Source organism: Salminus brasiliensis, chromosome 1 (assembly GCF_030463535.1).
Source record: "Salminus brasiliensis chromosome 1, fSalBra1.hap2, whole genome shotgun sequence".
Lineage (NCBI taxonomy): Eukaryota > Metazoa > Chordata > Actinopteri > Characiformes > Bryconidae > Salminus > Salminus brasiliensis.
Genome location: NC_132878.1, coordinates 50,930,151 through 50,953,860, shown reverse-complemented (window position 1 = coordinate 50,953,860; position 23,710 = coordinate 50,930,151). Strand labels below are relative to the sequence as shown.

Genomic DNA, 23,710 nt, shown 5'->3' with positions numbered 1-23,710 from the left:
GTTTGGCTCTTAATCCCACCAATCTGTCTCAACACAGTACGCAGAGGTGGCTCCGCGACATTCACGAACAGGTTTACGCCAGGACCAAGGCGCAGTCCTCATTGACAGCACAGGGCCTCACAGATTTCGTGCGTCGCATTTTTTTTTTTTAATATATCGCACCTGTTTTCTGGCACCCCCCCTTCTCTACGATTGGCTAGTCTCACATCTCATTGTGAGACTAGCCAATCGTAGTCACGTTAGTTTTTTATCTCTCGAAGATAGTATGGAAAAATGAAAACGTGTAAAAGGGAATATTAAAGATTTCTGTGTGTTTGGTAACTGCAGAGATGGAAGTAAGTTAGGTTTGCTTTAAGAGAAAAAAGGGTTAGGTTTTAAGAGTTCAAAGGGCTAACTGTCACCTCAATGGTGGCGACAAACGGTCGTCTACACTGGCTGCATGCCTTTAACGCAATAAAATGAATACAAATTAGCTAAACAAATAAATATAAAATATATATATAAAAAATTAGTATATATTTTTAATATAAACTGTTGTTGTATATCTGCAAAAACGATCAGTTTAACCGTATTTCTATCTTACTGCTTGCATGAACGACTAGCCAATCACAGTGGCGGGGGGGCGTGGCTTTTCCGCAAAACGGGTGGTAAACAAAAAAGACACGGACGCCTCCAGGTGAGGTCAAATGCAGTGGAAAAGGGAAGCGCTTTGTTGACAGGTGGACGGAAATCTATGCCCCACTGCGGAAAGAGAAAGCCATGGACTTGATGAACAAAACGGTGCTGTGTGAGAGCCTCATCATTTGGGTGAGTTTTTAATTCTGGACGGTTCATCCGCGCGATTTCCCTCCAATGGTCGCTCGTCTATTTCTGTAGTCTCACATCAGTGACGGCAGGACTAGCTACCTGTCGCAGGTAGTCCTGAACCTCCGGCACCGCCGTGTGCACATTTCACACGCCACTCACTCACACACACACACACACACCCCTGGAGCAAACACGCAGGAAATGAGAGGAGAAGTTAGCTACACCCAGACGCGCTGTTCGCTCGGTGTGTGTTGTTGAAATCGCGCAGCTAGCTAACGTCACGTAGCCGCTGGCAAAGGAGACATCTGAGACGTTAACACACGACATTTTCATCCGATTTGGGAGTCTAATCTGGTTACCCCGTTGCGTATTTGTGGATTGTGTCTGCTTCTCTGATCCAGTCTGAAGGCAGTGAGGGTCTGAGCTCTTGTGGCAGTAGGTGTGCTGAGATAGGGCAGCAGCAGCAGCAGCAGACACACTGCAGCGGTCGATGATGAATGCACAGCTCCCATAGGGACTTCTCCATGCCCGTGACTCTGGGAGCTGCTCACATGGGAGACACCTGCAGTCAGGGCTCCACTCAGCTGCTGCGGATCACTGGCTTTTGATGTTTACTACAGGCCCCAGTACAGTGCAGGACACACACACACACTATACCCTACTCTCTCCATAGAGGCGCCGTATTTACATGTAAAGCGATTAATTGGATTAAAGCTATTTTCTTTGCATAGTTTTTTTATGTTGATGGATTGATTTTTGACAGCAGTTTATTTATGCCTTTATTTTCGTACCCTGTTATGAGTAAATACAAAAAACTACTATTACTACAACTAAATATAATAATAAAAAAATGACTACTAAAAACACTAAAATAACACTAAAAAATAATACTTTATGATATGACAGTCTCAAATTAGATTTTAGTAAATTCCCAATAAATAATGAGTAAATTCCCAATAAATAATTACTCAATAATTGAGTAAAATGAAGAAAAGAAAACATTAAATGACTGATTTATGATTGCATTCAGCTACAGGAGCATTAATAGTGTCAGGTTTTGGTGTTGGTTGGTTGATCACAAAGATGTTGGAAGGAGCTCCATAGAATGCAGATCCACTGCTCCACAGCTCATTAATGGGGGTTTGACATGGGGACGTTTTCTTTTACAAGTGTAAAATAGCTGAATTTATTCAATAGAAAAGGTCTTCAGATACATTTCTATGAGAGCCCCAATGGGCCACAGATTCATATATGTCTTATTTACTCCAGTGTAGTAGTATTGTTTTGCAATTTCAAACTATTTATATTATGTTAATAAATTAATTATCATATTATATTATTGCACCTAAAAACATGGTTTTATCGAGATAGCAGCATAACATTGAGAAATAAAGCCGTTTTCTTGAGATGTAAAGCTTCGGTGTGTGGGTTCTCTGATTCTCTATGGTTTACCCATGTGAGACCCATTTTACCCTGGTCGTGGTCTAAGTCTATTTGACAGAGAGCTGGCATGCTTGTGTGTCATCACTGCAAACGCTGGGTTCAGCTCCTTACTGCCCCACAAGCACTACTGATGGTACAGCCCCTCAGATTAAAGCTCCCTGACATACAGAACACATTTTCTACTGAAACGGAGTCTAAGCAAGAGCTGTCAGCAGTCTACACGCCCCCACAAATAGACAAGTTTCCCCCCAAATGCAGTGCTTGTTCAGTTTTGATTGTCAGTTGGAAACTAAAGGGACAGTGTGAGAACACACTGCGTTGTAGTATCAGGATGTTTGAGTAGATTAGAGCTGACAAAGCAGAGCACTTTTTTTTAGATTAATATTAAGACGAGGATGATGTGTTGTAGTTATATCCACTCTTGTTCATGCTTTCATCTCCAGGTGTGTGGACTACTGTAACCCTCTTCTAGCCAGCATTATCCCTTCTCCCATTCACAAACTTCAGATGGTTCAGAACTCTGCTCCTCTCATGTTTTGTCACCCACTCCTGCTCACATCACCACATCACAGCTGTTCTGCATCATCTTCACTTCCTTACAAAGCTCTGTTTGTGTTTTGTTTGTACCCTCACTCTTCAATATTACTGATTAACACACACATTCACTGCACTCGGATCATCTCTATTTCTCTAATTGTCAGACTGCTAGCACTCACTGCCTAGACCTCTGTAGAATTAGGCCAGCCACTTTCAAAGGGGGTGAATATTGATGCCTTCACTTATTTTACTTTATATATTTTTATTTAAATCTGTTTCTGCCTTGACATTTAAAGAGCTTGTTTTGTAAATTCTTGTCAAAAAAGCCAAATTATATTAGCCATGATTTCATTAATAAACAGGAAAAACATCTAAGGGGGCAAATACTTCTTATAAGCACTGTATTTGTGCAGGTGTAGCTGTAGTAGAACAGTGCAGCAACAGTCCAGAGTCTTGCTGAATCTTCCTGAAAGGCCTTGCCTGTCCAGCAGTCCTGTGGACAGTTACCTTGGAAAGTTGTCTTGGTCTTCCAGACCTCAACATGACCCCCAGTAGACCTTAACTTGAGTAACATGACTGTTGGATGAGGTCTAAGGTTGGATATTGCATGTGATGTTTTGGGGCTGTAAGCTTGCTGCACTTTCACCACATATCTGTGTGAACTTTGGATGACGCTATACATCCGTGTAACTCTTTACAGATTTTACAGCTTCAAACCTCTAATCTTACCAAAGTTAATTTTACTTAACTTAATACCCTAAGTTTGTAAAACATGGGATACACTTATTCTGTGCACTATGATGTGTAACAAATGTAGAGTACAAGCCTGTATGCACTCCTGATGGAGTGAAAAAAAGTTGACCTTCCAAAAAAAAAAAAAAAAAGATTATAAATAAATAAATAAGACTTAGGCAGGTAGATATGGTGTACCAGCGTCTGCACAGTTGCAAGCAGGTATATTATGTAAGGAAATGAAGTGGTCTTCATGTTCTCAGTTCTCAATAGCCATGTTTTGCTGTAGATGTTGAACTTCTATTAACCCCTGTTTGTTCCCTTGTCAATCATACACAAACACTGTTAGTGTAACATTGTATATTTGACATTTTCTTGAATGGCATTAGTAGGTGAATGTAATAGTATAGGAGGCCTTCCTCCAGTATTTTTTTTCCAACTGGACAGTAGTAGTTTATAGTAAAGTACCATATACAAAATGTGATAATAGCATAATGTATCAATATGTGTCTTAAATTGAAAATACAGTTGATTATCTGACTTATTATTATTTAACTCTACATTTTAGTCAGTCAGGGAGCAGTATTATCATCTTATGTGGTAGCTGGGTTGTCCAGACGTAGTGACTAGATATGCTGTGCTAATTTGAATGTCCACCAGGACGAACAGTAAACTGTGTACTGTAAATACTAGTGACTGTACCTTTCACAAACCGTCCTTGTTTTGGTGCTGGTCAGCCTCACGTGTATTGTGCATAGCTGTGTGTTGTTGTTGTTCAATGAAAGTTGAAGATGAAAGCGATAGCATCCTTTTTCATTATTATATTTGTTTGTTATAAGGTTATACGCCGATCAGCCATAACATTTAATGCCACTTTGTTTCTACACATTATATCAGCTGCATATAGCAGCACTGTGTATTTATAAATTCAGACTGTATCCATCTGTTTCTCTGCATACTTTGTTAACCTCCTTTCACCCTGTTCTTCAATGCTCAGGACCCCATATTTGGGTGGTGGGTCATTCTCAGCACTGCAGTGACACTGGCGTGGTGGTGCTTTGTTATTGTGTTATGGCTGAACGGTGTATAATTTGAGATTTATTTGTATTATTTTGAAATAGTCCTTAAAATTGTCCTTAAAATGTTGTCATTTAGTGCTAATATTGGTGTTTTTTTTTCTTTATGCCCTCAGCTGCAGACCTTTAACACCGCAGCACCATGTAAGACCATAGATGACCTGACCACAGGTGCAGCCATGGCCCAGGCTCTGCACCAGATGTGAGTGCAGCTTGTATTTTGTATTTTTGTTGTTGTTGTTGTTCTTTACTTATATCTTTCTCTTTCTCTCTACCCCACTTATATATAAAAATAATCAACATAACCACTTGTGCCACAGTAATTGGCACCCCTGCATTCCCTTTGCCAATAAAGCTGCACTTAATCTTCTCTGTTAGCATCTTATAAAGTTGGAGAAAACAGAGCAGGGAATTTGAGACCATTCCAATTTACGTAATTTAATATATTTCTCCAGATCATCCCAGGTGCTAGATCCTCTCTTGTGCCCTCTCCTCTTCTCCTCTTTAGCTCCCCCCTCAGATTTACTATGTGGTTTAATCAGGGAACTGGCATCTGGCATGCTTTTTTATGCCAAACCCACCTTGGGTTGCCAAAAAGCTCAGTTTGCATTTAATCTGATTATTTATTAGACACTCTGATCATTGTCACTATCACAATTCTAGGTGTGCCAATAATTACGTCTTGACTATTTCTTAAGGGATCTTTATCTCTGCATAAATTTAGTTCATTTAAAGGTTGGAGTTTTCCTCTTTTCGTCAGTGTGATCACTCAAAAAAGTGATTTTTTTTAAATAACCCTTTTCACAGAAGTAATTGTCTGTATTGGCTGTATATGTTGTTCTTTCTCTCTTGTTAGCCACGTCTGTCCATTCCTGGCCAGAATTACTCATTTATATCTCATCTCATCCTTGTCTGAATATTTCATTACAGCCACTGGTGAATTGTTTGTAGCCTAAGGGGGTTATATTACCTGAACCACATTCTTACTCACTTGAAAATGTCAAGTTTCATTATATTCCACTTTTTAATTTAGCATTTAACCTGCTCCAAATAAAGGCTTATTTTTTAACCTGCACTGAACTTAATGTGTTTTCTTTTTTTTAAGAGATCCATCCTGGTTCAGTGAGAATTGGCTTGCACGTATTAAAGAAGATGTAGGAGATAACATAAGGCTCAAGGTAAACTGTTTGGATTAGTCTGATGACCGATGATAACTGAGAGATTACCTACCTGCCCCCTATCTGATTTGTATTTATATATATATATATATATATATATATATATATATATATATATATTTTTTTTTTTTTTTTTTTTTTTTTTTTTCTGTTGATGTTTTTAAATGTATGTTTTCTGTGCAGGTGAACAACCTGAAAAAGATCCTGCAGATCATTGTTGATTACTACAATGAGGTCAGTTTGAAAGTTTGGATATTTAATAAATAAGCTTTGTGTAAAACTACAGCATATCTCAGATATTGCCCAACATCAATAATGATTAAACTTAGGAGGTTAAATCATTGGCATTTTGGTCACATGCAGTTTTTTTTTTTACATAAGGAAGTAGAAAAATTCTTACACTTGTGTTTTTTGATAATGCACAATTGACATTTCTTTGCGTTGATAAAGCATACAGCATACGCTTGTAGTAAACACGCCCTCCATCCCCCTTGTCTCTCTTTCTTTATTTCTTTCTCTGTCCGTCTCAGGTTCTGAATCAGCAGATCTCAGGTTTCCCTCTGCCTGACCTTGTGCGGGTAGCTGAGCATTCTGATCCTGTGGAACTGGGGCGCCTCCTGCAGCTCATCCTGGGCTGTGCAGTCAAATGTGACCGTAAACAAGGTACTGACCAGCAGGGCTCAACTTTTAAAAAAACAAAAACAAAACAACAAAAAAACAGTAACATGCAAGTGTCTCCAGCAGAATCCCCCAACCAAAGTGTTATAAATAAATATAAATATATATTTACAAATTATTAATACTCAAATTGTAATGTTAACTGTTTAAATATAAACCCTCTGATATATATTTAAATTAAACTGTTAAGATCTCCTCCTCGTTTCTACCCTCATTGTCTGTTATATCAGCTTCACTTCCCATATAGGAGCACTAGTAGTTCTATAACTCCAGCAAGTGGTAAGCAGTAGTCCGTACCTACCAAAAGTGCTCCTAGGAAGGTGAATGGTCACCTAAGACTGATTGATGTAATCTGTGGAGGTCCCACCTCACAACTTGCAGTACTTGAAGGATCTACTGCTAAATACTTGGTGCCAGATACCACAGGACACCATTTAAAGGTCTTGCGGAGTCCATGCTGAATGGTCAGATCTGTTTTTTTTGTGGCCCAAGGGGGACCTAGTCAATATTAGACAGGTGGTAATGCTAGTGTCATGGCTGATCGGTGTATCTTACCCCAACAAGCTTGCTTTGTCGTAATACATACTATACAGTAGTAATCAGTGTTACTTTGTTTCAGAGTACATCCAGATCATAATGACCCTGGAGGAGTCTGTGCAGCATGTTGTGATGACTGCCATCCAGGAGGTCAGTCGGCTCTTTATTATTATTTTGTATTATAAAAATAAAAATGGTTGGTACAAATATAATACTGTGCAAAGATCTTCATCAAACTAGAAAAAATACCCTAATATTAGAATAAAAACAAATGAATAAATTGTGATTTGATGTGTAGCCATTAGTAAAGCACTCCTTGAGAAAGTTCAATATTATTAGTCCTCATCAGATATCTAGTTTATGTAATCTGTCTATGTGATAACCTTTATTAAAGTAAATCAGATGAGCTGCTGGTGGAATTGAACAAACCCATACAGGGTTTACAGAGAAGTCAGCAACCTTCTAACTATGTTTAACTCAAAAGAACATACTCTGACTACTGACGGTGTATTCAGGTTTATTTGTATTTATTCGTCTATTGCTTTTAAGTGTTTTACAAGCAATATCATGTTTACTGCTGCTAAGACCTTTTTACAGTTATGTGTGTAGAATTACAAGTAGCAGTTAATTTTGCATCTTGCTGCTTCCTGAATGTCTTCTACAGCTGATGAGTAAAGAGTCCAAGGCCCATTTTGGAACAGAGCCACTGGGGGATGTAGATCAACAGGTAAGAGAATTAAGTTACACATCTAGTGGACTAGTTTCAGGAGCTCACCCTGATAAATCTTGCTCTGATGTTAGCCAGTTGTTTTAATGATATGTCACAGTGACATGTACAGACGAGATCTCCAACATGCAAGTCAAGTTTTACTTAGTATTGCTTTATTACATTACTGTCATTTCTCTATTCAAAATAATGGTCACTCTAGCCGTCCCTGTGGATATCCATGTCTCTCTCTCAGCCAGTATAATTCTCACTCTGTGAGTAATGCCTGGACTGGCCTCCAGTTTTATTCCAACCAGATTGCTATAATTTAAATGACCAATTCTTGGAAGCATCTTAAGCATTATTACCAGAAACACCTGTACAAGTATCAAATTGTTATTATCAAAAGGGATCGCTGCTGCGAAAAGTTGCACATTGCGCATTGCAGAATAGGTCTCAGTATGCAAATATGGATAACAACTGTTGAACTGTCTGTTTGTGGTGGGGGTAGTGTAACTTCCCCAGAGGCAGGGTGTGAGCCTTACTGCGCCAGGATACACATCTATAAACGAGTGTTTTGCCCATACTGGCATTAAGTATGGGCAAATACTAAATGTGTTTTGTGTGTGTGTGTGTGTGTGTGTGTGATGCTAGCTGAAAAAAGCTCTGGAAGACTTGTCTGAGGTAATGGCGGAAAAAGAAGAGCTGGCGCAGCGCTGTCAGGAGCTGGACATACAGGTGAGGAACCTTTGTTTCCATTGTTCTCACGTTTACGATAGATGGACAAATACTGAAGAAAAGAAAACCTAGCGGGAAGGTTCACTGTATTTTCTTATGTTTTGCATTGTTGTAATTAAGGTCATTTTAGGTGCCGAACCACATTAAATAATCCCCATCTTTTTATCAACTTCAGACATTCTTAAAGCTGCAATTGTTTGACCAAATACTTTAAGCAGCCAGAACTGACTTTACCTACCAGCACTTTTTAGAACCCGTTTGGAGGCAACCAGAACTGACTCTACCTACCAGCACTTTTAGAAACCGTTTAGAAGCAACCAGAACTGACTCTACCTACCAGCCCTTTTTAGAAACTGTTTGGAAGCCACCAAAACTGACTCTACCTACCAGCACTTTTAGAAACCGTTTAGAGGCAACCAGAACTGACTCTACCTACCAGCACTTTTAGAAACTGTTTGGAGGCAACCAGAACTGACTCTACCTACCAGCACTTTTAGAAACTGTTTGGAGGCAACCAGAACTGACTCTACCTACCAGCACTTTTAGAAACCGTTTAGAGGCAACCAGGACTGACTTTACCTACCAGCACTTTTAGAAACTGTTTGGAGGCAACCAGAACTGACTCTACCTACCAGCACTTTTAGAAACCGTTTAGAGGCAACCAGAACTGACTCTACCTACCAGCACTTTTAGAAACCGTTTAGAGGCAACCAGGACTGACTTTACCTACCAGCACTTTTAGAAACTGTTTGGAGGCAACCAGAACTGACTCTACCTACCAGCACTTTTAGAAACTGTTTAGAGGCAACCAGAACTGACTCTACCTACCAGCACTTTTAGGAACCGTTTAGAGGCAACCAGAACTGACTCTACCTACCAGCACTTTTAGAAACTGTTTAGAGGCAACCAGGACTGACTTTACCTACCAGCACTTTTTAGAACCCGTTTGGAGGCAACCAGAACTGACTCTACCTACCAGCACTTTTAGAAACCGTTTAGAAGCAACCAGAACTGACTCTACCTACCAGCCCTTTTTAGAAACTGTTTGGAAGCCACCAAAACTGACTCTACCTACCAGCACTTTTAGAAACCGTTTAGAGGCAACCAGAACTGACTCTACCTACCAGCACTTTTAGAAACCGTTTAGAAGCAACCAGAACTGACTCTACCTACCAGCCCTTTTTAGAAACTGTTTGGAAGCCACCAAAACTGACTCTACCTACCAGCACTTTTAGAAACCGTTTAGAGGCAACCAGAACTGACTCTACCTACCAGCACTTTTAGAAACTGTTTGGAGGCAACCAGAACTGACTCTACCTACCAGCACTTTTAGAAACCGTTTAGAGGCAACCAGGACTGACTTTACCTACCAGCACTTTTAGAAACTGTTTGGAGGCAACCAGAACTGACTCTACCTACCAGCACTTTTAGAAACCGTTTAGAGGCAACCAGAACTGACTCTACCTACCAGCACTTTTAGAAACTGTTTGGAGGCAACCAGAACTGACTCTACCTACCAGTAGTTTTTTAGAACCTGGAAGTAGAGAAATCTGACTTTGTCCAACAGCGCAAAGGTTTTTGTTTTTTCCTCATCTCGTTTCATTTACGGATGAGGAAGTTCGAATGTAGAAGGCTGACGAGGGTTGTTTCTCTCTGACGCTTGACTGGAGGCCTTCATTACAATTAGAGCATTTGCAGAGCTCATGGGTCTTATCCAAAGTTGAGAAGTGCTTGTTCATTACTGTTCTGCTGTGTTGTCCCCTCATTCCCAGAGTATCTGCTGCCAAATATCAATAAAAGTGCACAATGTAGTTGTTATGTAGATATGACATTGCCTCCAGTTCTTATGCTTCATACGAGGACTGTTGTTAGATTTTAGGAGGTGTCTAAGAATATATCTTTAGTATCTTCCATTGCACTGTTGTGAACTGATCCACTGCTGGCACTGATTTTTGACAGATTGAGTATTAACGTTTCCTTGGTGACTGAGGTAAGTCTAAATGGCTGCATGGCAGCAGAGTCTAACCAGAGCCTTACTAAAGCCTTGCCTTAACCAAGCTAACACATCATACAAAGGGCAACTACTCACAAAACCTGAGCTAGGGCTTTTTTTCTTTTGGCTCCTAAACCCTGGCTTTAAAGGTTTATGGCTCATTCAACAGTTAACATAATCTAATACTGAAACACTTTAATGCTTTTATTATTGTAATGTTTTGAGAAATGGTTGCTTGTGGGAGGGTTAGAGTAATTAAATATTGACGATAATGGTCAGTTTCACTCATATTTCCATAAAAACTTTTACTCTCTCTCTATCTTAAGTGTATTTAAACTAAAACAATGTGTACTTCATTATAATAGCAGTCTGTTTTTGAATGTCTCATATAAAGGATGATTGAAGCAGTTTGCATGGAATGCCCTCATTTATTTCAGGGCATCATTGAATAAATACCCCAGACATCCAGGGGTTATTGAAATTTATAGATTCTACTGTAAAGTTTGTAAAATAATAGCCTCTGATGTTAATATCTATACGCACAGCGTTCAAAAACAGAAACTGCTCCTGCCAAGCCAAAACAATGCCCTGTCCAATCATAAGATCTGTCAATAAAGAAAAGCTCTGACTCTTTAACTATTTGAACACATGGACAGGTCGCAGTGCTGCAGGAAGAGCGTAACAGCCTTCTAGCAGAAAACGATGTTCTGACGGATCGGGCCAATCAACTGGACACGTTTGATGATCCCAGCACCCCATCGGGGAAGAAACACAGCCTGCTCCAGCTGCAGCTGGAGCAGGTCCAAGAGGAGAATTTCCGGTAGTTTCATAATTTCACAATGTGATTGATTCTCTGCAGTTAATAAAGTACAAGTATATGAATTTAAATGTTTAGCTATACTAGATGACCGTATATTGTCAGTCCATTTGATAGATATAACATTTTATATGTTATGGACAATATGTTTCTAGACTGTTACTGTAGCGTATGTACTGTTTATATATAGAGTGTGAAGCTCCAACTATAAAGGGCAGAAGATGAAGCAGAGAACAGGTATGTTGTATACTTGAACCATGTTAAAATGAGTCCTCAAAATGCGTTGTTTGTGTGCATGTGTGACTGTCAGACTGGAAGGGGCTAAGGATGACTATCGTATTCACTGTGAAGAGCTGGAGAAGCAGCTGGTGGAGGTACAGCATCGAAACGATGAGCTCACCAGCCTGGCTGAGGAATCTCGCTCGCTGAAGGATGAGCTGGACATTCTGAGGTGTGATTTGCATCCCCATGTTTTACAATTTTGCTGTTTTTGGTAGTTTTCATTTGTGCCCTTGTTTCTTACTGGCTTTTTAGCACCGCTTGTGCTTTTTATTTAGTGTACTGTGTGTATGTGTATGCAGGAGCTGCTCTGACCGGGCAGTGAAGCTGGAGGCATCTGTGGAGACATACAGGAAGAAGCTGGAGGACCTAAGTGACTTGAGGAGGCAAGTGAAGGTGCTGGAGGAGAAGAATATGACCTACATGCATAACACTGTCAGCCTTGAGGAGGAGCTCCGGAAGGCCAACGCTGCACGAGCCCAGCTAGAGACTTATAAGAGACAGGTAATAAACAGTAGATTCACTGTTTCCCACGCATACAGAATATCATAGTCTTACTCTGAGTTTTTTTGACAGTAAGGGTCATCAACAGTGGTCCATGTCAACGGTGTAATATACCTGTAGATCCAGTAATGATATTCTTCTTTCTGAAGGAGAAAGAGAGTTCAAAGAGAGCTCTTTGTATCTCCAAATGGTGATACCACTTCAACAATCAAGAGCAAACCAAACTGAATGTCTGTGGTTTAAATAAGACATTAACCTTCAGAATCCTTTCTAACCATGTTTACAAGAAAACTGCATTTCTATTAACTACATTTACACATGATTTGACATTTCTTTAGTTTGTATGTGTTTAGTTATGTTACATCCTTCTCTCAATATTGTTATAAATATAGATCACATGTCCAGATGTTTGAATATATTAAAGTTTTTCATGGGTTATCCTAATTTTGTCGCATGACTGTGGGTGAATATTGTTAATTTCATATTTATTATTATTTACTTCTCAGTAATTATGCATTTATGTAACTTTACTACAATATAGTGTATATATTTATTCATGGGCTAATCACATTTTCAAGAATCAATCCTGCAGTCACATAATATATTTTGTCACAAAATAATGAAACCGCACTAGCTGCCCATTTCCTTATAGAGCAGCACTTCATGTAGAAACGTGAACAATCTTTGCCATTCTTAACCACTGCTATGCCACTACCAATTTCTGCTAAATGCTCTATGGGATTTTCAGTGTCATCATCTAGTAGTGATGTACATTCACATTCCCACTGGATTTAATATTACTTATGGCTAAAGCTTAAGGATCATTAGACATGTGAAGCTTGTAAGCCAAGTATGTAATGTATGCATGCGCTTTGTATATTTTCAGTTTTTCAGTAAATCCTTTAGTGAATTTCTTTTCAGACAAACTTTCCTTTCATTCAAAACATTTTTTTTTAATGTAAGTTTTAAGTGAATAAATATGAAGATTTAGGTATTCATATATTCTACATCCATGCTTAGTGCCTACAAGAGCAATCATCATTTTTTTTATTAAGACTTAATCAAGACTTTGATTAACAGATTTTTTTTTTTTTACAGATTTTGCAGTTGCATGCACACAGCTTTGGAATCTCCGGCTTCTTGGTAGTAGAAAGGGATACTTTTTGCCACTCTAGTTAATGCTCCAGTAATTGGACGTCTGATCAGTGTAAATGTTGAAACAGCCTGACTTTATGTTCTCATAGTTAAAATGGAGTCAAATTAGCAGGCATATTCAACACCTAGGGGTAAGCATTCCTGCAACAAAAGGGGGAGCAAATCTGATACCATTGATTTCAGCAAAACAATTTTTTTAACAATATTGAGAGATGGAGATCATATAATTTAATAAATAAAACTGGAGAAATGTCTTACAAATTACAAATTAGTACACCTTATGCCCATTTACTGAATTCGTTTTCCTGTAACTGGCTACCAGTCTCTACCATCGACTGGTTCAAATGGTTTGTGCCAAACATATCTTCTATTACTATGCCCAGATGATGGATTTATCGTTCCAAAGCACATTGTTCCTGAAGTCCTGGTCTCTGTCTATGTCTCTGGCAAACTTGGACACATACACATACAGATGCTCGCAGAGACATACTAGAGACATGTATTAATAAGTATTTTTGCACCAGGTCCAGGAGCTTCACAGGAAGTTGTCTGAGGAGACACGCAGGGCTGATAATTTAGCCTTTGAGATGAAGAAGTTTGAAGAAAGGCATGAAGCCCTACTAAAGGAGAAAGAGGTAGATACATGCATTCACAGATAATGTATCAGAACAGGCCTGACCCCATTTGACCTGTGTTTTTGTGTTTGGGTTCCGAATCTACCAGAGAATCATCATTGAGCGAGACTCTCTGAAAGAGACCAATGAGGAGCTGCGATGTACACAAGCTCAGCAAGACCAGCTTCTACAGGCAGGTAAGCTATTGGACGAGAGCAAATCTTTGGTCTCCATGCAAATATTCCTAAAGCACTCATGAGATCATGCGGCGCTCAGAAATGGGGCATAATGTCGTCATGGTGCAATAAACAGCATAGTCCTCAAAAGGAAACATGGTTGTATAGCCTAAATTAAGTGTAATAAATGTGTTTTTATAGGAATGTTTAAAACTGGGAGCCCAAGCCATGACAACTTGGCAGCTGAGATGTTGCCCATTGAATACAGGTATTGTTTGTGTGTCTGTGCAATGATTGATTCATTTTAAATATATAGATCAGTTTAAATGTTTCAATATTAGATAATTTTGCTAGTGATATTTCAGTTGACCTATAAAACCAGCCGACATTGATGACCCGTGACATTACTGAAATCAGTGTAAATTTGCTGATTATATGGCAACATGAATAACATGGTAGAACACATTAAAACATTCATTGAAGAGGGCTAAGGGTAAAATAAGGGGTAATAACAGAGACCCAAACCTGGGTAGCCCTTCACCCAGTGCTTTAGTATTTTTATTACTTTACACTGAAGGTTTCTGCTGTTAATTTAAAGTTGAGAACTGACAGTCTGTCAGTAAAGTACTGTTTAAGTAAAACAAATTGTGTATAAAATTAAAATAATACATAAAAGATACACTCCCCACAGAGAGAGATGAGAGATGCAATTGAAGAACCACTTTTGGTTTCATAAAGACCATTTTTGTAAAACAGATGTATGAGAGAAGAATTGTGTCAAAGAGGAAAAACTAGAACCTTCAGTTGAAGTAAAGGTTCTTCACTGATTCTTTGTGGAACCAGATGTGTTTTTTTATAAGACCACTTAAATAACTATTTGTAGCACCTTCCTTTTTAAATATCAGTTATCAGACTTCTTGCCTTTTTAAAATAACTGTGTATTGTATGTAAAATCTTCAGATCTGTTTGGTCTTAGTTTGGATTCTAGTTTGTTCTACCAAACTGGTGTGGCTTCATTTTTAATTGATATTTTGCCCCTATTATGTGTGAGTTGCAGAGTTCTAATTATTGATATCTGTTTTGGCAGGGTTGATAAAGAAAATGTGTTTCCCCCACTGTATGTATGTGTGTGTATATTGTAAAGGGAGAAGTTCATTCGTTTGCAGCATGAGAATAAGATGCTGCGTGTGCAGCAAGAGGACTCTGAGAATGAACGAATCGCTGAGCTTCAGGTTCATTTGGAGGATGCACGGCGTGCACGCAGTGAGCTGGACACTGAGAACAGGTAATGTACATGACTGGCACATCTTTGATCAGCTGCACTCTCATACTACCAGGCAAATGTTTGAAAACTATACTGTCTATAGAATATACATATTGAATCATTTGCTATTTTAGTTTTACTATTTCATATTTGAATTATGGTCACAAGATAAAAATGATGACCCAACATATTGATTTGCCGCAGTCATGTATATTGACCCTCTGCTAAACTATATAAACCCTACACTTCCTCACAAAATAGCTGGCAAAAATACATAGTTGAGAAAAGACACACATTTTCTCAAGTAAAAAAAACAACATGTTGGGATAATTGAAAAAACTGTGCATTATTGTACATTGTGCAACTGTGCATTTTAGCAAAAACATTCAATGTCTTTGAAATAATGAAATTAGCAAGGGATGTCAGTTTCATATTAGGAAGATTAGATGCTTCCTCAGATCACCCAATGATTTCACAGTATTTTTCACGCTTGCTTCACGCTTATTCCAACCTGCTCTGCTCATATTCACAATCAAAGCTGTGCAGTCAACAGTCACAGGTATCACATGCACCATTACATTACAAGGCAAATTGCATACAGTGATGGGCACAGATTATATACTGTATACATGTATAGAGAAGAATTGTTTCTAGCACACCACATCTTATAGAATTGTTCTCTTAGGGGAATTATGGATAAATCAACTCTTATTAAGGCTGTAATAAGATTCGAAAAATGTAGGCTGTAATGCTTCACACTACTTTGTGTGAACAATACTAACCCAGGTCACAACTACTGTTTTACCTCATACTTTTGTGCTGCTTCATGTGTCATTATGTGTGTGACTCTGGTCTTACAGGTTGAACAGAGAGAGGATCAGTGAACTGCAGCAGCAGGTTGAAGACCTACAGAAAGTACTACAGACCCAGGGAGCCAAACCTGAGGATGTGAGCCTATTGAAAATGCACAGCCTCAGTTGGCATACTGTCGCTTTCACATCTCCCATGACCCAAACACACTCACTTTTTCTGCAATATGAAAATATTCTGATTTTCAGATGGATGTTGTTTGACTATGTTTTTGAGAAGTCACCTTTTTCTTTTTTCAGTCTCATCTGAAGAGGAAGCTAGATGCTCATATGTAAGTTCTGCATCTACCTACCTACCTACCTACCTACCTACTTAGTTGTCAATTATTAACTGATTACATATCTACAAATCGCCTGCTGCTGGATATTTTGTATTTCAGTCAGACGCCGCTTTGCTTTTAAAGTCGATGGTTCTTTGCAACAGCACAGCAGATTCTGATAGTAAAGAAAGTCCATCTTGACAGTTTTATAAAAGGAAGCTTTTGCTTCTTAAATTGTAAACTGAGTTTAATGAAGTTTTTTTATTTATTTATTTATTTTTATTTAAATTGATGATGAGAGCATAGGATAGTATCCTATGGAGTCCTAAAACAGCAGCAGTTGCAAAGCAAGCAAAAGATCAGGAAACCTAATCATCCTTTCAGTCGAAGCTTTTGCTGATGTGGGTCTAATGTGGTTTTGTTTGGGCTTGCTCTCTCAGGGTGCAACTGAATGCTGCGCAAGATGAGATCATGAAAAAGAAAGAGTTGCTGGAGGACCTACAGCCAGATGCCACTCAAACCTGTGAGCCTGCAGCCTGACCTTATCTGTGGTCGTGACTTGATGGCTTTCAGTTCATGTCACGTGACCTATGAAAGGATTCAGTGTGTAATCTAGGCAACTCTAAGATCTAATTTTGTTTGTAGGATGTAAAACTGAATCCATTAAAAATAATAGTTTTTTATTTGTTAATGAAACCAGGACAGGCTCTTGCCACATGCAGCCATATACAGTGGGGAGAACAAGTATTTGATACACTGCTGATTTTTCAGGTTTTCCCACTTGCAAAGCATGTAGAAGACTGTAATTTTTATCATAGGTACTCTTCAACTGTGAGTGATGGAATCTAAAACAAAAATCCAGAAAAATACATTGTATGATTTTTAAATAATTAATTTCCATTTTATTGTGGGAAATAAGTATTTGATACACCAGAAAAAGAAACTTAATATTTGGTACAGAAACCTTTGTTTGCAATTACAGAGATGAGACGTTTCCTGTAGTTCTTGACAAGGTTTGCACACACTGCAGCAGGGATTTTGGCCCGCTCCTCCATACAGATCTCCTCCAGAGCCTTCAGGTTTCGTGGCTGTCGCTGGGCCACACGGACTTTAAGCTCCCTCCAAAGATTTTCTATTGGATTCAGGTCTGGAGACTGGCTAGGCCACTCCAGAACCTTAAGATGTTTCCTACGGAGCCACTCTTTAGTTGCCCTGGCTGTGTGTTTTGGGTCGTTATCATGCTGGAAGACCCAGCCACGACCCATCTTCAGTGCTCTTACTGAGGGAAGGAGGTTGTTGGCCAAAATCTCCCGATACATGGCCCCATCCATCCTTCCCACAATACGGTGCAGTCGTCCTGTCCCCTTTGCAGAAAAGCATCCCCAAAGAATGATGTTTCCACCGCCATGCTTCACGGTTGGGATGGTGTTCTTGGGGTTGTACTCATCATTCTTCTTCCTCCAAACATGACGAGTGGAGTTTAAACCAAAAAGTTCTATTTTTGTCTCATCAGACCACATGACCTTCTCCCATTCCTCCTCTGGATCATTCAGATGGTCATTTGCAAACTTCAGACGGGCTTTGACATGCGTTGGCTTGAGGAAGGGCACCTTGCGTGCACTGCAGGATTTTAATCCTTGACGGCGTAGAGTGTTACTGATTGTTTTCTTTAAGACTGTGGTCCCAGCTCTATTCAGGTCATTGACCAGGTCCTGCCGTGTAATTCTGGGCTCATTCCTCACCTTCCTCAAGATCATTGATGCTCCACGAGGTGAGATCTTGCATGGCGCCCCAGACCGAGGGAGATTATCCGTTATTTTGCATTTCTTCCATTTTCTAATAATTGCACCAAAAGTTGTTGCCTTCTCACCAAGCTGCTTGCCTATTGTCCTGTAGCCCATCCCAGCCTTGTGCAGGTCTACAATTTTATCCCTGATGTCCTTACAAAGCTCTCTGGTCTTGGGCATTCTTAAAGAAGAAGTAACATGTCTGTGAGAGCCAAAATTCTTACTGGTTGATAGATGATCAAATACTTATTTCCCACAATAAAATGGAAATTAATTATTTAAAAATCATACAATGTATTTTTCTGGATTTTTGTTTTAGATTCCATCACTCACAGTTAAAGAGTACCTATGATAAAAATTACAGTCTTCTACATGCTTTGCAAGTGGGAAAACCTGAAAAATCAGCAGTGTATCAAATACTTGTTCTCCCCACTGTAATACATTCTCAACAGACTACCCTTTCATAGAGTGTAGTCTGGTGTGTTTTGTTTGCATTCCAAAATATTATAATGAAGATTGTGTATTGTGAAAATGTCTGTAAATGCCATAATATTGTATTTGTATCATAATACCCATTCAGTTGCCTCCATTGTGCCATTTTTAATATTTATAAAAATGCACTCTGCTTTCATATGTAACTAATTGATCTGAGAAAAAAAAGTTTATGTTTACATTCATTTTCCTTTCCAGCTCTAAAGATGGAAGAGCTGATGGCTGCTCTGAAGAAGAAAGACGACGACATGCGAGCAATGGAGGAGAGATACAAAATGTATCTGGAGAAAGCACGCAATGTAATTACTCCAGGGCCTGCTTTAGCTGTCTAGACCCCTATTTGTGATTTTGGAGAATAATTAATGTTAAGTGTCATTTTCACAATGCTTGATTTAATTATAATATGGGGTGGGTAGAGTAATATTGGGAGTAAAAATACCATCAGAATATTGTCGGTTTTGCACTAAATGCTGCACTATTTGAGAGGGGGGAAAAAGTTTTGAAACTGGAGACTAGAAATTGGAGACAAATTTCCTAATGGACTTAATTATGAGTCTAGCAAAGCACAAGTATATCTGTATTGTGCTTAATGTTGCACAATATGGACAAAGTTTTATATTGTAATTATGCAAATATATTGCTACATCTTGTATACATCTTGTGTACTTTACTGAAAACGTGATTGATCTTTAAAAAATTGGCTTACATTATTTTGTCAGATTGTTGATTGACACCCTTGATTCAAATCTTGATGAAAATCTCTGACTGACCAAGGTCTTTATAGCACACAGTACAATCCAGTGATTGCTCCAGTGATGGTCATTTTGCATATTGCAAACAACTATAATGGTATAGTGAAGAACTGTATATTCTGTATATATTCTGGTATATGTATGAATATGTGTATGTGTATGTGTATGTGTATGTGTGTGTGTGTGTGTGTGTGTGTGTGTGTGTGTGTGTGTGTGTGTGTGTGTGTGTGTGTTTGACAGGTGATCCGTGCGCTGGACCCAAAACTGAACCCTGCCTCAGCTGAGATTCAGTCCCTGAAGGTCCAGCTCTCAGAGAGGGAGAAAAGAATTGCTGCTTTAGAGGTCTGGATTTCAGTGTAATTAAATCAATCTCTCTTGGTCTCTATCTCTCTTTCTAATCTCTCTCCACGTTTTATTCACCTCTTCTTTTTCTCTTCTGCAGAGAGAGTGTGAGCAGGCCAAGCTGCGGGAGTATGAGGAGAAACTGATTGTGACTGCATGGTACAATAAGGTACAGATGTGTCAGATAGCCAACTACCTCTAAGATTCCCTCTGGGTTAGCTTAGGTCTGCTGTTGGTTATGAAGAAACATGAATACTGAAAGCTGGAACTCTGTAAAAGTGTGAAAGCCTGAAGTGATATTCTTCACAACTAGTTGGCAAAAAGACTTTGCAAATCCCACAGCATGATTACTGACAGTTTCACAACAGCAACAAAACTTACCCAATACTTCAGCAGCATATGAAATGAAAATCAGGTGGATTTGAAGAGCTAAACAAATAAACAGTCAGTTAGGTGTGCACTATTGCGGCTGACGCATTCAGTCTTACCCTTCTCTTCGGTGTTCACATATCACTGGGATTCTGAGGTGCCCAACTGTCTAGGCATTTGCCCTACTATTTGGAAATTGTAAGGTTAATCTATGGCCGTCCATCATCAGATGTCCAGGAGGTCATAGCAGTTCACTCCGTCTCTTGGTGCGTAGAATGTCCATCTATCTCCATCACTCAAAGTCTGATGCTAGTCAGTGCACCTTTTAGCTGACTACAGAATTAGCAGTTAGTGTTCTCCTCCAAGCATGTTTAGCTATCCAGTGATGCTGTTTGAAAAGATGCGGTGGCTTTACTCTCCACCCTCTCAGCACTGTGTGATAGTCGGAGACATTTTACCAGAAACGCTTTGTCACAGACAAATGGTTTGTAATTCCAAAGAAATATAAGCAACATTTCTGTCAACTGTAATGCATGGTAAGCACAAGTGCATTACCCAGCATGTAATGGCAGATATACAATCCCACCTCCATCCAAACAGAGATTCATTGATGTTTTCCCTAATAGTCCCTGTTTGTATCATAATATCCTGTGTGAAAGGACTTCTTTAACTAAGCAATCCTATTTAAATTTTGTAATGTTAATTAAGTACTAAGTTTTCAGTTATATCAATATTACTATATTACTAATATAGTACTGAACTGTCATTCATGTATAAGCGGCAACCTTAAAACTGCGATTGTTCATCCAAATAGTTATATTTGAGCAGATTAGCTCATGTCACCTTGATCAGATGAGGTCACTTCCTCTCATGATCTTGTACCTAAATGCATACTGCACATTTTTAGGTAGTGTTTTATGTGAATCTTACTTATTGAAAACAAAAATCCTATATAATTATAAATTACAAATTCTTTTTCAAAACAACTTACAGTATTCAGTCATCCTCACAGCTTTTGTTCATCTCAACAAGTTTATGTTCAGAGTTCAGAGGTTTTTGACAGATTATGTATATTTCTGGTAGGATGGCCCAAGCTCATTATGAAATTGGCAATCACTAATTTGGGGATTTAGGGTTGAACATAACAGATAAAAAAACATTACTGTCTTTTAATTCCTAAAACATAACATTTTCTTCATCTCCTTTTCACATGCAGAGCCTACATTTTCAGAAGATGGCGATTGAGTCTCGGCTCAGTGGCCGATCTAACTCTCTGGTGCCGCCTGGTCAGTCTTTTCTTGCCCAGCAACGCCAGGTGACCAATGCCCGGCGCAACATGTCTGTCAACGTGCCTGCCACTTCCTCTAAGTAACGAAGACTTTTTTTTTTCTTTTCTTTTTTTTCTTTCCCCCTTTCTTCTCCCATACCTTTCTCTGCCCCTCCCCTACTCCTCAATCACACACTCAAGTGACCTTAAACGCACTCCTAAATAAAGGGACAAGCATGCCATAATGTGAACAATAGCACTTAAGTCCCCATTTATCCCCTCGTACATCCAAGTGAACATAAATGCAACAAGCAAGCAAGCACAGGTTTAGCACCGGCCCCTGAACACGACATTCATTCAGCACTCTCCTTTATGCATAGTAACACTCCTTCATGTGATGTATTACGCACTTATAATCCACACACTCCAGTCTGCCTCTGAAGTCATTCATTCATTCAAGACAGAATGTGTTTGGATTGGTGTCTGAATGTATTTTGTTTAAGCACAGAGGCTTGACCTTGTGAAAGACTCATTCAGAGATGTGTGTATCGCTTGTATGTTACCAATGTGTGTGTGTGTGTGTGTGTGTGTGTGTGTGTATATATATATATATATCATATTTCAGAAGGACTACAAGGACAGCATGCATGCTAAAGGCTAAAATGAGACTTCCATTTGTATTCTATGCAGCTAGGTGACGTGTACTTCCGTTAGTATGTATAGTACGGCTGTACTGTATGTATGTATATGCAGAGACGTGTGCTTGTTTCTCCTCGCCTATGCTTGCATGTTCATGAAATCAGCTACATTCACTGATACGTACAAAGCTTCAGGACAAAGGCATATTTGGTGCTGGACACCAAAAAGTTCCTTTTTTTTTGTACAACGAAATCTTTTCATACAATTGAATACAGAAAAGTAAACAGTGACACGTCTCAAAATATGAAAATCCGAGTCTAGGTGCTGCAGCAATTCTTTAATCGACTGGAGCTTTGAAGACATTTGTAGTATTTCTTTTATACAGTAACTGACTGTGATTAATCTCTTGCATGCTCTTGTAAAAACAAAACCGCAGACGGACCTTTCCTGTCCACTGAGAATTTGCTGTCTGGCTTCAGTGTGTGAAGGCCACAGATATCAGGATTAAATCACCAGCTTTTGGTCATAGTAACCCAGCCAAGCCTTGTTTTTGATAAGGTGAAATGCTGTGACCGTTTTTTTTTTTTTTATGTTTTCACCTTCGCCAGCTGGCCTTTTCTCAGCTCTAGTATTTCTGGAAATGTGCAACCTAAACCTAAACTGTAATAGCCTGTGAATCATCCATAGCTGCAGTTTAGGCTTAGAATGGCTGTACATTGTGAATGTCTGCCTTTTATTAAGCTGAAGGACTTCGGGGTTGTGAGATTGAAAAAAATTTATTAGTTTAATTTGTCATGGAACACATGTGTTAATCGTTAGGCTCATTGGTTTAAAACCTTCAAAGGTTCATTCATTCTACAGTTACCATTTTGTTGAAGAAAGGCTTTATACTCTGCATTGCGTAAGGAGGGGAACTTTGAATGAAAGTAAGCACAGATGCTTATGTGAAATGCTAAAGATTGAGAAGCTGTGGCTTTATTTAAAGAGTGTCTTTGTCAAAGATGAGGCTTAATAAGGAGGGAAATTATGGAATAATATATGGGCATGTAAAGTTTTCATGTGCAAAAAAATAAAAAATAAACACTTTAATAACAAGTTGTTTCAGTGTTCAAGGAAAAGTTCCAGTCATCACCTCAAGATGGAGTGTGCAGACTACATGTTTTCTTGGGGCTCCAAGTACTAAATGTTCTAGACATGTCTTTATGTTGTTGTTTGGATTGTTATTACGATTATTATGGTTATGATGATGATTATTAGCATTTAAAATGTACAGGTGCCCATATTTCCAGTGTTATCAGCTGCAGTTGCTAATGTATCTTTGTAGAACAGAGGGCATGGGGGGGGGAGTGTATCTGCTTTTGTCTATCTAGCATGACTATGCAGGTTTGTGCTTGCTGTGTATTCCTATTACAAGCCTTCTTAATGAGAGTGTGGGGTCATGAGCTTGAAATTTCCTAACCTGGCAACTTCACAGGCAATGCTGCTCATGGCTGCATGCCAGATCCTCTGTTTTCCCCCAGTTAGTGAAAATGGACAAGACATGCATACATAAACAACAATTATTCACTGAGAGAAGTACTCTTCTCATATTTGGGGAAACCCTTACTAAGGCAAATGAAAACCAAGTGTTGTTTTATATAATAAAGCACATTATTATATTAATTATTAATGATTTATTAATTGTTACTTTATGATTTTT

General features: G+C 38.9%; 1 protein-coding gene across 1 annotated transcript; it reads left to right on the top strand.

Moving 5' to 3' along the window:
- The first annotated feature begins 670 nt into the window (after window positions 1-670).
- On the top strand, window positions 671-23,106 carry hook1 (hook microtubule-tethering protein 1). The gene is made up of 22 exons (XM_072681765.1): window positions 671-807; window positions 4,712-4,797; window positions 5,701-5,773; window positions 5,957-6,007; window positions 6,304-6,436; window positions 7,071-7,138; window positions 7,653-7,715; window positions 8,349-8,432; window positions 11,082-11,245; window positions 11,553-11,693; window positions 11,824-12,025; window positions 13,705-13,815; window positions 13,904-13,991; window positions 14,172-14,238; window positions 15,115-15,255; window positions 16,095-16,182; window positions 16,344-16,375; window positions 16,804-16,886; window positions 18,841-18,941; window positions 19,635-19,736; window positions 19,837-19,905; window positions 21,322-23,106. Exons 1-22 carry the CDS (start codon window positions 760-762, stop codon window positions 21,475-21,477), a joined length of 2,151 nt encoding a protein of 716 aa, XP_072537866.1. The 5' UTR covers window positions 671-759; the 3' UTR covers window positions 21,478-23,106.
- Window positions 23,107-23,710: the final 604 nt, after the last annotated feature.